This window comes from Beta vulgaris, chromosome 5, assembly GCF_026745355.1.
Source record: "Beta vulgaris subsp. vulgaris cultivar EL10 chromosome 5, EL10.2, whole genome shotgun sequence".
Classification (NCBI taxonomy): Eukaryota; Viridiplantae; Streptophyta; class Magnoliopsida; order Caryophyllales; family Amaranthaceae; genus Beta; species Beta vulgaris.
Genome location: NC_079206.1, coordinates 65,004,971 through 65,021,126, shown reverse-complemented (window position 1 = coordinate 65,021,126; position 16,156 = coordinate 65,004,971). Strand labels below are relative to the sequence as shown.

At 36.9% G+C, this 16,156-nt stretch overlaps 1 protein-coding gene across 1 annotated transcript; it reads left to right on the top strand.

The window, feature by feature from the left end:
- The first annotated feature begins 4,405 nt into the window (after positions 1 to 4,405).
- On the top strand, positions 4,406 to 8,940 carry LOC130591656 (uncharacterized). Its single transcript, XM_057395299.1, has 2 exons — positions 4,406 to 5,117; positions 8,684 to 8,940. The coding sequence occupies exons 1-2, from the start codon at positions 4,503 to 4,505 to the stop codon at positions 8,729 to 8,731; spliced, it is 663 nt and encodes a 220-aa protein (XP_057251282.1). The 5' UTR covers positions 4,406 to 4,502; the 3' UTR covers positions 8,732 to 8,940.
- The last annotated feature ends 7,216 nt before the right edge of the window (positions 8,941 to 16,156 follow it).

Here is a 16,156-nt window from a genome sequence, read left to right as displayed (position 1 = left end):
AAAATATCTAATAATTAAATTGTTTTTGGAATCATCTCTTTTTTAAGTTATACTACTATAGACACAATATTTCAGCCAATTAGAGAAAGAGTGTACCTTTTGAGTCCTCTTGCATTAAGCAAATAAGAATATATGAATAGAGAGAACATTAGGTCTACTTTTTGGGTCCAAAAATAAATTATAATTATTTAAGAATATTTTTTTGCCGATTTAAAATAAAGTAAAGTGAGTAGAACTTCACAAAAACAGATTGAAACAGAACGTGACTAAAACTTCACATAATATTAATGGTTAAATTTATGGATTAACAAATATAAAATTCGAAAAGGTTACTATTAATAGAAAGTGGAGTATTAGGTTACGTTCTTATCTTTTCAGTCGGCCAAAACTATCTACATAATGGTATCGACGTATCATATTGCCTTTATGCGAATACTTTGCTAATGGCTAGTCAACCATACATTCTACTTCCTCCGTGTTTTTATTCTTGCTACATAGAGAAAGTGGGGGGGTTTTAAGAAAGGTAGAGAGAGAAAATAGGGGACCACCACTTTTTGAATAAAAAATCATTTGTTAAGGAAAAAGTATGAGTATTTTAAAAGAGAAGGTGGGGGACCACCAAATTTTTAATAGTATTTTAAGATTTTTATGGTGAAAAGGAATCCATTTATGATATGTAACATCTATTATGACATTTCCATTTAAGGGAAATGTAGCATTTATAAAAAAACGGAGGAAGTATCTTCCTTAGCTTTTTTTTTTTTTTTTTTTTTTTTTTTGGAGGGGACTATCTTCCTTAGCTTCTAGCGTAGAAGGAAAGCGCCCAAAGTTAACCCCACCAAGGTGGAATTTCGAAAAGTTTTCCTCTTTTTTAACTTCCTTTGTTTCTCTACATTCATATGGATATAGAAATATTGCAAACCTTTATAAGGAATCAATATAACCAATTAACCACGCACCATGAATATAACAAGCTAGCCAACATTAATATTCAATTTTTTAACACTTTAGCACTCCTTGCAAACATTGTTATTAAAATCTCGATCCGAGATCTTACAATTCTACGATTGGCAATGATCTTTTCAATTCCGATCTTATATATTATTTTAATTTAATATGATCTTTCGATCCTATCCAACTACCATACTTCACATGTTAGGATCATAACATGATTTATTTAGTTATTTATTATTATTATTATTATTATTATTATTATTATTATTATTATTATTATTATTATTATTATTATTATTATTATTATTATTATTATTATTATTTGATAGGGGACTAGTGGACATATAGAGTCATAATAAAGAAAAAAAAATAAATCTAACACGATTCCAGAAGCCTATAAAAATTGACTCGAATCAATTGTCCATACCCGAGCTTAAGAAAAGGGTGCTTAGAATATGAGATTTTATAAACTACTAACAACCATGCATGAATAGAATACACCTCAAAAAGGAAAACCATGAAAAGATAGAATATTCATGCCCAGCCACTGGGGCACTTTACAAAATAGGAGTAGAAAATAAGCTTCAAGAGTTATAAAGGAACTTTTTTTTTTTTTTTGAACCCTTTCCGATTTCTGAAATTCATTTTGGATCCAACTAATCCGGATTCGAGCCGGGTCAGATCTTAATTGGGAGGAAAGCTCTCCCAACACACACTGCCGTATTCTCAGGGCTCGAACCCTAGACTTCTGGTTAAGCTAGAACAACTCTCTTACCAGTTGATCTAAGCATGTATTGGTATAAAGGACCATATTATTGATCAACTTGTGAAGAACGAACTACTCGTTTTGATCATGCCCACAAAGTAGGATACATTATATTCCATCGTTTTCCAAGCCTAATAAATGCAAGGCAAGGAAGTATTTCTCGCATTAGGTCAATAGGTTGTACTTTAATTTTAAAAAATTACTTCTTGCATTATATATTATCAAAGTAATTTTATCTAAAGTTAAAAAAGTCTAACATACATTTAAATAGTTACCACGTATCATACAAGTCTTATATTTAGAAATCAAACGAATGGAGTATTATATCATTTAATAGTAAAAGCGTGTATCTTATTATTTTGATCGTCGACAAGAGCAAGAAAAGGAATTTAATTATGGCACTTTGAAAACGAGGATTCACTAATTTTTTTTCTCGATTATCAGAAAACCTAATCTCCTAAGTTTAATTGGTTGACTTCCATGTGAGTGTTGCTTATCTAGTCCCTCTCCTTGTACAAGTATATAGTAGGTATAGTACTATATTGATCTATTGATTGATAATTGTCCCCATTTAATTAATGATCTCTATGAATCATCATGATCATCATAAGATCCAAAAGAAATAAAACATAACAAACAAGTGTGGAACTGAATCTTACAGGAGATCGATGTTTCATGTCTAAAATTTAAATGACAATATATCTTATCTTACTCTCTTTCCTAAGTTGTCTTTTATTGTAGACAAATGGGGACATTACATCCAATTTGATGACTTAAAGGAAAGAGCACAGCATTACCTTATTTGATGACACAATAATATACAGTACTACAAAAGCAGTGGCTTTCTAGCTAAGTGCTAAAAAACTAACAATGCCTACAAAAATAAGCAGTAAGTGAAGAAGGTCAGTGAAACTTCTGCGAAATTTTGATGGATATGAAAAGTACTAGTAATAAACAAAAGGGGAGTTTATGCTCTCTTCTCTCTCTAAACCCGCCCTCTCGGCACAAAGCGAGCTAACCTCCAGCACTCCGTCCGGCGGCCTTGTAGGTTCTGCAGATGCCAGGTATCTTAGCCCCCCCCCTCCTCCTATCCCCCCTCCTCCAATCCCTATCCCAATCCCCTCTGCCCCACCCCCTCTTTCCATCCTTCCTATGCCCATTCAAAAGTCCTTCAAGGAAGTCATATCATCTAAGTTTGGGGAGGAAGAGATTTCACTGGTTAAAACTTGTCCTCTCCCGCCTCTCAATCTACCTTTTTCTCTTGCGTCCCCTCCGTGTATGTCCAAGGAAGATTCGATCTTCGTCCCGATATCGGAAGAGGAGTACGTTGATATTAGTGAGCCGTGGAAAAATGCCCTAATTTGTAAAATAGTGGGGAGATCATTTTCAAAAGAATTTCTAACCATAGAACTAGCAAAAATATGGAAGTGGAAGGGAAACTTGAAACTCATTACACTAGGGAAAGGGTTCTATAGTGTGATCTGTCCGGATGCAGACACTTGCGCCATGGTGTTAGCAGGTGGACCTTGGAGTATCTTAGGATGCCACATTTGGGTCCAGTACTGGGAGCCAGGATTTAAACCTTCGCAAGCAAAAATAAATACGGTTCCGAGATGGGTGATGTTGCCGGAACTCCCCATTGAGTTCTTCAATCAGAAAATGTTAGAGAAGATAGGAAGCATCCTGGGGAGGGTGTTAAAAGTAGACGCTCATTCATTGACAGGAGAAAGAAGGAGGTACGCGGCCGTATGTATTCTTATGGAGAAAGATCAAGTGGTACCTAAAGGTGCATGGCTGGGGAAAACATTCCAAGATCTTGTCTTTTGTGATGGACCATGGTACTGTGAAAGTTGTAACAAGTTTGGGCACCAAAGTAGGAGGTGCGAAAAAGGAAAAATAATCTCAAAAGAGGCTCATAATGAGGAACCAAACAACAGTAACAATGGAAATCAATGGCAAAACGCCAAAGGAAGAAGAAGGGCCAAAGCTCATGAAGGGACCCACCGAGGGGTCAGTAGGACACGGTGGACGCCTAAAAAAACTGATGGAAATGTGGGTAAAGGGGAAACACCCAAGGAAAAAGGAAATGATGCAGTAGAGAGAAAAAATACAACTCCCTCGGTAATACGCGAAATGGAGGCGGCAAATGTCAACTCTTTTTCTGCTTTGAGTGACCTCCAAGGGTCAGTAGAAGTTTCTATCCCTCTTCACCCAATGAAAATGCGAAAAGTGGCCTAGTCACTTCAACCATGTCAGCAGCTACAAAAACAAATATTTTAAACATACAAAAACCCCATGCAGTAGAAAACCACAAAAAAACCACAAAACATACCATAACCCCCGAAACCAAAAGCACGAAAAATAATGGAATACCAGGAGGAAATATTTTGCTCATCTCCTCCACCCCTGTTATCTCCCCCATCAACCCCCTCACACCACGTGTTCACTTGATAAAATACGAACACCCTATCCTTTTCAACCGTCCGGTGCTACCTTTGATGCCGGAACTAAACCCCGGTTTCATGGATTTTCTGACCCGAATACCAGAAGAGGAGGGGTATTTCACAGACCTCTCTATTCAAGAAGTAAAAGCCTTGATGCTAAACCCTTACCCAACGACCGAAATGTTCGAAAATCTGATGCTTTATGCAAACTCAGAGATGTTTCATGCTCATGTTCCCAGTTTCAAGATGCGTCGCATCTCCCGGAGCTGGTGAAGGTGTTTCTGAAGTGGTTTTTAAGGAGAGGGGTAGAAGTCGAAAGCGAAGAGAGGGAATTACTGATGAACTTAGGTCCTTGGTTGGACCCAACACCACTGCTCCCACCGGAAAGGACGATTGTCATGCTACAAAATCGTCCGATCAGGCTACTAGAAATGAGCAACACCAACGCCGTTCTACTAGCACGAGTCCAGCTCCCACTAAAACAAATGGGGGTAACAGTGACTTGGGTAGAGGAAAAAGGGTTAAACTACCCTCGAGAATCAGAGCTGACGCTGTGGCCTCACCGGGGAAGGATAACGAACATAGAAACGGGGGAGGAATACAACTTGTGGGCTCCAGAAAACGGGGAACTTCTGAGAAAGTTCACCGGAAAACCAAACCTTCCTTTTAAAATGACGGTTTTATATTGGAACGTAAGAGGGATTGCAAGACCTTCTTTTAAACCAAACTTGCGGTTACTTATAGCCCAACACCACCCGAAAATGGTGGTTCTTGTTGAAACGCGTGTGTGCCGAGCCAAAACCACCCTCATCCTTGAAAACATAGGCTTCGATTCCTGGCATATGGTTGAACCGCGGGGTTTCGCGGGAGGTATTATCATCCTCTGGAACTCAGATTGCATTAAGTTCCACGTTGTGGGTGACAATATCCAAGGAGTGCATGGAGTAGTGGAGGTAAGTTCTCTAAAACACCCTTTTGTATTATCTACAGTTTATGCTAGCCCTGATTTTGAATTAAGGAAAGTGTTATGGAAAAATTTGTGTGATGTTGCGGAAAATATTAACTGCCCTTGGATTGTGTTAGGGGATTTTAATGAAATAATTAGTCAAGGGGAAAAATTGGGAGGGCGTAATATAAATAGAAAACGTGCTGAGTTATATGCTGCAACGATGAATGATTGTAATTTGGTTGATCTGGGCTACAATGGACCGAGGTACACGTGGACTAACATGAGAAAGAAAAATCCAATTTTTGAGAGACTTGATAGGGCTTGGGTTAATCCTGAATGGCTTCTAAAATTTCCTAACTCTAACCTATGGCACTTAACGAGGATAACCTCGGATCATAACCCTATATTATTGCGTCTTGATAACCCGCCCCTAAGGTAGGTACCAAACCGTTCCGCTTTGAACCTATGTGGTTGCAACACGACACGTTACAGACCCATGTTGATAGTAATTGGCCGGGAAATGGGGAAAGTATAGGGGAAAAGTTAGGGGTTCTGCAAGAAACTCTAAAGGTTTGGAATCTCAATGTCTTTGGAAATGTTTATCAGAGGAAAAAGCGTGTATTAGCTAGATTAAGCGGGACACAGAAATACCTGCAAGACCACCCAACATCGCCTTTCATCAAGACCTAGAGAGAGACCTTCAGAAGGAATTAATTGATATTCTTTTGCAAGAAGAAACCCTCTGGATCACAAGAGCCGTATGGATAGAATTAAGGACGGGGAGAGGAACACGACTTTTTCCATAGGAGTGTGATGATTAAGAGGAATGCAACGCGTATCATGTCTATCAGGGATGAGGTTGGAAATGACATTCAAGACCCTGAAGGTATCCAAGACCATATCACTAAATTTTTTGAGAAATTGTACACCTCTGACCATCCTTATAGTTGTAGGAGGATTAATGTGAATGATCAGGACATAGATATAGCATACCCTCCCTCAAATCAGGAAGTTCATGAAGCACTAAAATCAATGAAACCCTTAAAGGCGCCGGGGCCGGATGGTTTTCATGCAGTTTTCTTCCAAAGGTTGGAATATCGTTGGTGAGGATGTATGTGATAACATTCGTGAATGGTTCGAAAATGTTAAAGTCCCTGAGGATCTTTGCCAAGCTATGATGTGTCTAATTCCCAAACAAAACCCTCCGGAAACGGTTAAACATTTAAGGCCTATAAGTTTGTGTAACACTTTGTATAAACTTCTCACGAAAATTGTGGTGAACAGACTGAAACCTCTCATCCCCCTCTGGATATCACCAAACCAAAATAGTTTTATAAAAGGGAGGGGTACGGAAATAAACCTTGTAGTTGCTTCAGAAATTTTGCATTCTATGCACAAAAAGAAGGGAAAACTGGGGTGGTTTGCATTAAAAATTGACCTAGAGAAAGCTTATGATAGGGTAGAATGGAGTTTTGTTAGAGATTGCTTCAAGGGTGTAACTTGGGGGAAAGGTCTATTGCATTAATCATGAGTTGTATAACCCAATCATCCTCGACAATTCTAGTGAATGGAAGGAAAACAGATGCTTTTAATCATACTAGAGGTCTTAGGCAGGGGGACCCTATGTCACCTTACCTGTTTAATATCTGCCTAGAGTCTTTAACTCATCTTATAAACCAAGCGGTGTCTGAGGAGGAATGGACACCCTTCTGGGTTGGGAAGGACAAAATCCAGGTATCTCATCTAATGTTTGCAGATGATCTCCTCTTGTTTGGTCGGGTAGATGAAAACACTGCTTTTGCGGTCAGGAAAGTGTTGAATCAGTTTTGTGATATGTCAGGGCAGAAAATAAATGAACAGAAAAGTCGTCTTGTTTTTTCGCCCAACACTCAGGATGAACACAAGGAGTTGTTTCAAAGTACTTTGAACATAGAAGAAAATGAAAACCTAGGTATGTACCTAGGAATGCCCCTTTCACATAAAAGACCCTCCAGAAGTCAGGTGCAATTTGTCGTCGACAAAGTAAAACATAGACTGGCTAGATGGAAGACAAAATATCTATCAAAAGCTGGTCGTCTATGTTTGATTAACTCCACCCTGTCCACCATACCTGCATATTACATGCAAGCAACCTTTTTCCCGCCCGTACCCTTCGAGCTGGACCAAGTGTGTAACAACTTCCTAGGGGGGATGAAGCGAATAAAAGAAAGCTTCACTTAGTGGGAAAAGAAACAACGTTTCGGCCTAAGATAGAGGGTGGCCTGGGGATCCGCAACCAAAAGCTGATGAACAAAGCATACATGGCAAAACTAGGATGGAAACTAGCTCAAGGCCCCCCCAATCTTGCTCAGAAATGTATAATGTCTAAGTATATCCATGAAAATAAGGTCACATCCTTTGCGAAAGGTTCCCCAGTGTGGAGAAGTATCGGGAAAGGATGGGACATCCTTGACAAGAATGGGGAATGGATATTAGGCACGGGGAGGATATCAGTTTTTGGCATGATGACTGGTTAAATATTGGAACCATTAGAAGTAAAGTGCAGGGGCCCCTAAATCTTGTGGAAGACCATAGAAAGGTGAGTACCTTGGTAGTAAATGGTCAATGGCACTTAGGAGATATAACTATACATCTAAACCAGGAGGTGATTGATAGAATCAAGAGCCTTCCACCCCCAAACCCGAGAAGAGAGCGAGATATGAGAGCACCCTCTTTCCTCACACATGCCGGGTTCTCGCTTTCCCAAGCCTACCATGTTCAGTTACAGACTCTGAATGCTCAAGATTTGGGATGGATCTGGAAAACCAAAACCTCACCCAAAATTCAATTCTTCATATGGCTCACATGCCTTGACCGCCTGCCTCATAGATCCCTCCTATTTAAAAGACTTATTTCCGAAGATTCAAATTGTCCTAGATGCTCCTCCCCAGGAGAAGATGCAAACCATATACTCCGCCTTTGTCCAAAAGCTCATGAAATTTGGGAGACCTAGCTCTAGTTCCCAATTTAGACATCCCATTAACAGAGTGGATTAAGGGCAACTCTGAGTGTAATGAGAAAGTTAGGGGTGTAGAATGGTCCAGTCTATTTCTGTTCACTTGTCATGAGATTTGGAAAAACCGGAACCAAAAAGTGTTCAGCCCCAACCTCGCCACACCTAGCTCTGCTAGTGTGCTAACAATAGCTTTAAACCTTACAAGTACTTACTCCAATGCTCAAAAACAATCAACATGAGTACCAATCTTGCAAATCCGGGTCCAGCTTAGAACCACACACCTTCGGGGTGGGTTGATGAATACAGATGCGTCCTTCTTAGTGAGAGGGAAAGAGTGGGTTAGCAGGGGTAGTTAGGGATCATAGGGGTATTTGGTTAGTAGGGTTCAAGAGATACAACCTTCGCGAGAGATGCCTTATTAGCGGAGTTGTTGGGAATTTGGGAAGGCCTTCAACTAGCCATTACTCATAGATTTCAAAGATTGGTCCTTTTCTCGGATTGTAAAGTGGCAGTGCACCTCGTGTCCAACGGTAGTACTCAGTCTAACCAATATTCTATATCATTGATCTTTGCAGGGAGTTACGCCAGATGTTCCAGGAGATCAAGATTATGCATTGCAGTAGGGATTTAAACAAAATAGCGGATTGTATGGCTCGTAGACGGGATGATGATCTATATGGTTGTAACAATGTAACTAGGTTTTTCCCCTATCCCCCTAGTTATTGTATGGATTTATATCATGTAGAATGTAATTCAGGGCCGGTTGTGGCCAGTATGGATCAAAGTGGTATGTAACGTTTTAACTAAGTAATTTAATTCCTCTTTTCACCAAAAAAAAAGAAAAGTACTAGTAGTTATAAATTGAAGTTACATTTTTGAAGTTTCCTTATTATCGACATGACTTCCTAATAATTGGTGGGTGAGACTACTTGAAGAGTATGAAACTGTATGTGTGTGATTGGGGCCAGGAAGAGTTGGCTTATTCAAGCCTTGAGGGCCGACATCTAGATATCAATTAGTGAATAGTGAGTGGCCGAGCGATGCTTCGAGTTGTCTTTGTGTTGTAGTTTTGTCTCTTTATGAGATTGCACCGATAAGTAATTGTTTTAGTATTCTGATATATAAAGCGTTACTATTGACTTTTTTATATGATACACAAAAATCAATCATTAACCATAATCTCGGAATAACGTTTGAAGATTTCTATTTTAACTCGTTTTATAGACTATTGGTAATTAACTATGATTTTAACTGTGTCGAGTTGATTTTAAAAGTTTGTTTTTTTTTAATGGAAACAAGTTACTAAATTTCTTCTCTCTAATTCCATCTTCTTCCCCGCCATTCTAGCCTCGGCCCTCTTCATATGGTCACCATTTGGCCAATTCACCATAGCAACTCCGATCCCACTCTAATATTTCTCCTAGATATGTGATAAGATCAATTCAGATCATTATTCTTGTTAAGTTTTATGCCTTGAAGTTCGTCAAAATTGGTTTTCGCCGACCTGATCCTCTCGATCGGGAGTCCATTGCGAATTACGACCGGGCGTACGTCTCCCTGATTGAGCCCAAGACGTCGGCAGGTTTGAAAAATTGACCGCTCGGGCGGCTAGGGTTTACGTGGTTTTGACTTATTCCGTTTTGGTTTATCTTTTAGGGTTTTTTACGGGATTCCTTATATTATAAAAGGGCTTCTTGGTGTTCATTATTTAATACACAACTTTTGAAACACTTTTAGCCTCTAGTATTTTTAGGACTCCTTTGTATTATTCTCTGTGGTTTTTCTCCATTATAGTGAAGAAGCTCTAATCCTCTACCTGTGGACGTAGGTCTATTTTGAATGAACCACGTAAATACTTGTGTTTTTTATTTGTTCTTCTTTACTTTATTGTTTTCTCACCTTCATTATTTCATTAATTTTGTTCCGCATTAATCAAACTACAATACCATGTTTGCCAACCATTCTTATAATTATTGATGGCTATAAAGATACTCAAGGTGCATATAGAATGACGAGGTTGAATAACAAGATCTTCAAGTTCTTAGTTGATTATCAATTTCAAATATTACCCTCAGAAGTACAGAAATGCCAAATATATATATATATATATATATATATATATATATATATATAAAATTTTGCTATCGTAATCAATTTAAGGGATTTACGTACACTTTTGTGAATTGGTAGGATTAACAAATTAGTGCACATAAAAGTAGGAGGATTACCATGTGATGAATAAACCAAAAAGATTGTGTTCCATGTGAAAAAGTCAACAATGTAATAGTACAATCCCAATGGAGAGTAAGAGATAGCTCAATAATTAGAGTATTTCTCCCGATTTCAAAAGTACTTGAAATGGCTTCTCACGCTTAGCAAGTTTGCATTCCCTTAACTTCCTTCAATTATTTTCAAGGTTTCTCCTTAAAAAACGAAACTCCTCTCACCAACAACTTCAAAAATTGTTAGTTTGTCTTAACAAAATGTGCATAATTGTAAAGATTAGCAACCTTAATAAACATGATTGAGACAAGTTAACTATATCAAGCTTAATACACTTTAGAGGGAGAAAATGACAATATGCTATCAAATAATCAAAATTACTACATTCATTATGTTAGGTTATAAATGGTCAAAATCCGTACGGCCTCTTGTGGACGCCCACGTGGAAATTTCAAGGCAAACCTTAATTACCCACTTAATTACCCTCGGATTCTATTCTTTTTGCATTTTACTACTTTAAGCCAACATCATTAGGTGAAATTTTTTTTTGGGTGCAACACACCATTAAGCAATTACTTGTAAGATTCATTCGTACTTAAATGTTGAATTTTTAACATAGATGATATAATATCCAACAATAGGTATTGGTGTTTGGTGATGAAGGTGACAAACGAAGGTGATGAGGCGGCCGAAAAGAAGTACACTAAGGTGTAAAGAGGCTAGGGCCTAGGGTGGTGAAAGAAAATAAAGGGAAGCCTAGGAGATGCTACACTTTCTTTCATAATCTAAGTTTCCTTTTATTGAGTGTAAAATATTTTCAGAGTAAAATGATTTTTATGAAATATAATTTAGAATAGAAAATACAATTTCAAAATTAGTTTTTCATTGTTTTGTTTCATATAAGAAAAATGATGAAACGAAGAAAAAAATGAAAGAGAAAGTAAGGAGGATTAGAGGAGTGTACAAGAATAATAAGGAAAAGGAAGGAAAATAATTTTCCTTTCATTTTTGAAGAAAAAAAATTTCCATAATTAGAAGAGCATTTTTTTTTTTTTTTTTTTTACAGTAGAAGCACTTTTTCTCCTACTGAAAATGGGTTTACACACTTTGGCAAACCAAATAGTGTAAATTGAAAATAGAGGAAAATAGTTTTCCATGAAAATGTTTTACGCACTACCAAACAGAGCCTAGAAAAAATAAAAAGAGGGATATCTTAGTAATTAGAGCATCTCTCCTGCTTGCAAGAGGCCTGTGGGATCGATTATTAACCTTAGCAAGTTATGATTCCTTTTACTCCTCCAATTTTTCAAGGTTTATCCTTAGTTATGATTCCTTTTACTCCTCCAATTTTTCAAGGTTTATCCTTAAGGAAAAAAGAAAAGAAAACGGTAGATAAAAAGAAATTAGTACTTTTACTTGCTTCTTTGTTATATATACTCTTTTTTACTTGTCGTACCTCCCATAAGTGATCAACCGATCAACTAAAGTGAAAAATAATTTAAGGGTCTGCTTACTTCAACTAATTTTGACTTATTTCAAAAGTTTTGATAAATTAACTTATTAAGATAAGTTCAGACAAATAAATTAATATTAGTTCAGATAAAATAGGTTATTTTCATATTTTTTCAGATAACACATATAAAATAATTTCAAACGATGTAGGTTATTATCAGACGAACAAAGTTCGGATAAGATTATTTCAGACTAAATCAGTTAAAGTAAACGGAGTCTACGCCTCTTTATTTTCCCGCAGAATAATCTATTTAATAAACTTGAGAAAGTTTTGTTTCGATTTATCAATACTTAACACATATAGCCAACGCAACTATATAAGATGATTTGGGATGTATATTTGTAAGTTCATATGAGAATGCATACGTACATGAGAAATGAGAATGAATTTTACGCGCTATAACTCTTATGAATAAGTGATGTAACTCCAATGAACAAGTGTTATAACTCTAATCCAATCATGTGGTTGAGATTCGTTCTCATTTCTCATGTAAGAAGCATTCTCATGTGACCTTTATATATATATATAGAAGTGAGCTCATGTGAGAATGCATACTTACATGAGAAATGAGAATGAATTTTATGTGATACAACTCTTATGAATAAGTTATGTAACTCTAATGCAAAAGTGATGTAACTCCAAAAAATGAATTTAGAAGAATAAATTCGAACTTTTTTTTTTTGGGGCTCAAAATTTTTAGGGGTGTATAACACTCTAATGAACAAGTGTTGGAACTCTAATCCAATCGTGTGGTTGAAATTCATTCTCATTTCTCATGTAAATAACATTCTCATGTGATATTTGATTGGTTAATGAGATAGTTTGGTTTTTTTATTATTATCTTAGTATGCAAATTTATTTAGCTAACTTTATATAAAATGAAAGTTATCATTAAAAGTCTTTTCATCAGCATGAATTTAAGGGTGCTAATAATCAACTGAGTCGATCGAAGGGTCCTTCTCGACTCGACTCGCAAACTTTGTTCGACTCGACTAAAAAACTCGTTGAACTCGCCAAACCCCTGCTCAACTTGTGCTCGTTGCTTTTTTGCAGCTCGACTTGACCTCGGCTTGATTGCTCACTAGCTTGTCTGTAATGTTAAATTTTTATTGGACTTGGTAAGTTGGCCCCTATTTCTGAAAAATTTATTATATTAAATAAAGTAAATTGTAAGAAAAAAATTATAAAGCTACTCGCGAGCTTAACGAGTCGAGCAGGGTCATGCTCACTCGTGCTCGTTAGGGTTTCAAGCTGAGTCGAGCTCGATTAGAGCTAATTTGAATCAAGTTTTGATCAAGTGTTGACCAAGTCGAGCTCCAGTTGCTCGCAAGCTGCTCAACTCAATTATCACCCTTAAGGATAATCATCAATCAGTTATCAATCTTTATTCTTAAGATTTTACAAGTTATTAATATACCTACGTACTCTCTTTATTTCTGAATATTGACAACCATTTAACTCATATTTATCAACACACAACATTCACAATAATACTAGTTAATTGGTCATGAATCATGATGATCAATAATTCTCTTTTCCTACATAGATTAACCAGTTTCAACTCACGTAAATTAAAAATACAGTCTTATCTTATGGAGACTGTAAAAAAGAAAATGTCGTACTTGATCAGGTTACTATTATGTGACACGATCTAGCTAGAGGTAGAGGCAATATATATATGTTGTAGAATTTGATGAAGTGATGGTGATAATGATGAGCTATTTTTTTTAAAATTTCTTGGGCTTGCATCATTTATATTCTTTTGCTTACCTTTCATCGTGAAAAATGCAGAAGATAAACAAGGAGAGGATTATATCACCAGCAATTTGAGGGGCCACCAACCAATTCCCCTTCTTCAGTATCACGGGTTCCTCTATTTTTCAGATTCTCTCATGCAGTCATCTTCTGTCCCTCTCTCTTTCTAAAGACAGGCCCATATAGTAATATTATTGCAATATTGCTTATTGTTGATTCCACTTTTTATATTTTTCTTGTCTTTCACATGTGATACTGTTATTCTATGCTATCTACTCTTGAGTCTTAATACTTGCAACTAAAATATGGCCATTGGACGGGCGGCGGGCCTAACCGGACCTAGCCCTGAATCGACACGTAAGTAGATCGACTTAGTCGGAATGCCATATGAATGGGGTCTGAACCGACACAGAATCAGACAACCAAACGGATTCTCGTGGACCAAATTAATGGGTGAAGGAATCGGCTTGCCCCCGGCCCGAATCAGACCATGAACCGCACTCAGCCCTGAACTAGTCCGTGAACTGTACTCAACCTTGAATCGGCCCGTTAAAATCGGTTGAGAAAATGCAAAAAAAATCTTAATCCTCAAACCAGTTATCAAAATACTAGTATACATGGACGATATCGAAACTTATCTATTGTAAATACTAGTGCTTATGCAATTAAAATAAAAAAAAATAAAAACTCATTTTCATTTACGAAAAAAAATCGAACCGGTTGGCCAAAATCTGAACCAACCCAACCTGATCTGAGCCTTGAACCTGACTGAATAGGGGTTGAATTGGTTTAGGATTGAGAAAACCCAGCCTAAACCTAAATTGTATCGGTCAGCTAATCAGTCTAATTTAGGTTTATGTCGAGATGAAGTGCCCGACCTACGAACCGATTGAAATTGGCCCATCCCGACACCGACCATGTCTACTTGCATCATTTACATGTGGCAGAGGTTGAAAGAGAGTATAATTTTATGTTGAACGAATGTAGGGCCAGTTGTAATTAGTTCTAAACATCACTGCTCACATGGTATAAACTACACCATTGATCTCATAACAGATCATCTATTTTTAATTTAAAATTAGGTACTACCCAAACCTAATATTAAAAAAGAGAGCATACCACATTTTTTAATGTAATGACTAGTTTAATTCATTAATTAATCTATTTCGTGACCCATATCACTCATTCAGTAACCACATTTTTTTATTTATTTAATAACTAATTTAATCTATTCGATAAGACTATCGGGTTATTTTTTAAATTTGTTGTTGTAGTTCGAGATTCAAAGGGAAACAAAAGAAAGCGAAGAGAAGAAATGAATAGGTTAGTGCGAGATGTCTAGAGATAGTATTGGATTAGATTAAGATAAAATGAATTTGTTAGGAAAATTTTAACTTATACTTGTCCAATTTCATGTTAAAATTAGATCGTCTATTCAATAATTTGCATAAAGTATAAACCAACAAGGCTTTAGCATCCAAAAAAAAGTAAATACCAACGGGCCGGAGAAAATAAATCTCCTTGAAAGTTGAAACCAATAAATAGCAGAACGCGAGTGTAGAATGTCATTTTTAGGTATGGGAGCCCAAGTTATTTAGCCCAACTCATCTTTGTTTTGCTTGCTAACCCAAATTTATGGTACAGATCGAAAGTTCGCACTCAAAGAGTGAATCACAAAAGAGTCGTATCATACAAAATCTACTACATAGATTTGGTCAATCACAAGGCCCACATTCTGAAGTTGCTCTCTCCCTCTATAGTCTTATTTAGCCTGTATGGCTGGTAGAAGCTAACTCAGTCTGATAACTCAACATGAATCTAACTCGAAATTTTCAAATTTGGGTTGAGATTTTCGTCTCGAAATAAAATGGGTCAACCCGACCTGAAACATCAACGGGTTAGGTTCAAGCTGACTTTTTGAACCTGATAATAACCCAAACAACCTGAATTAGAATATAGGTTAGGTTGGGTTGGGTTAATCATGAAACAGTTACAATAACAGTCGCAACTCTCACATCCTTGGCATCATTAATAGAAACCCAATCATCCACGATCCCAAACTATTGTAATGTTCGTACTGGTGTAAGTGGATTGGACTGGATTGGACTTTGCCGAATCCAACCTCTTTTGCAGCTCATGAAACAGTTATAATAACAATCCAACTCTCACATCCTTGGCATCGATAACAGAAACCCGATCATCCACGATCCCAAACCATTGTAATGTTGGTATTTCGTACAAAACAGTAGGGGTGTAAGTGGATCGGACTGGGTTGAACTTTGCCAAATCCAAATCCAGTCCAAAGTTTCTTGGACTAGAGAAATTGAGTCCAAGTCCGAGCCAAATTTTTTTGAGTTTAGTCCAGTCCGATAATTTTTTCTTGAGTCTAAATCCAATCCAGTCCAGTCCGATTATTATATTATTTTCTTCCCCTATTTAGATTCAATGGTTTACAACATTTTTTCATAATTGAATTTGAAAATTTAAGCTCATTATTTCCATAAAATAAGTCACATACATATTTTTTATTTTATATATATTTTGAATTGGACTGAAC

Excerpts from the sequence above, each read along its gene's own strand:
- LOC130591656 (XM_057395299.1), top strand. The coding sequence starts at position 4,503 with ATGAACTTAGGTCCTTGGTTGGACCCAACACCACTGCTCCCACCGGAA. Across the intron at positions 5,118-8,683 it reads GAGTGCATGGAGTAGTGGAG|GGAGTTACGCCAGATGTTCC; the intron begins GTAAGTTCTCTA and ends TGATCTTTGCAG.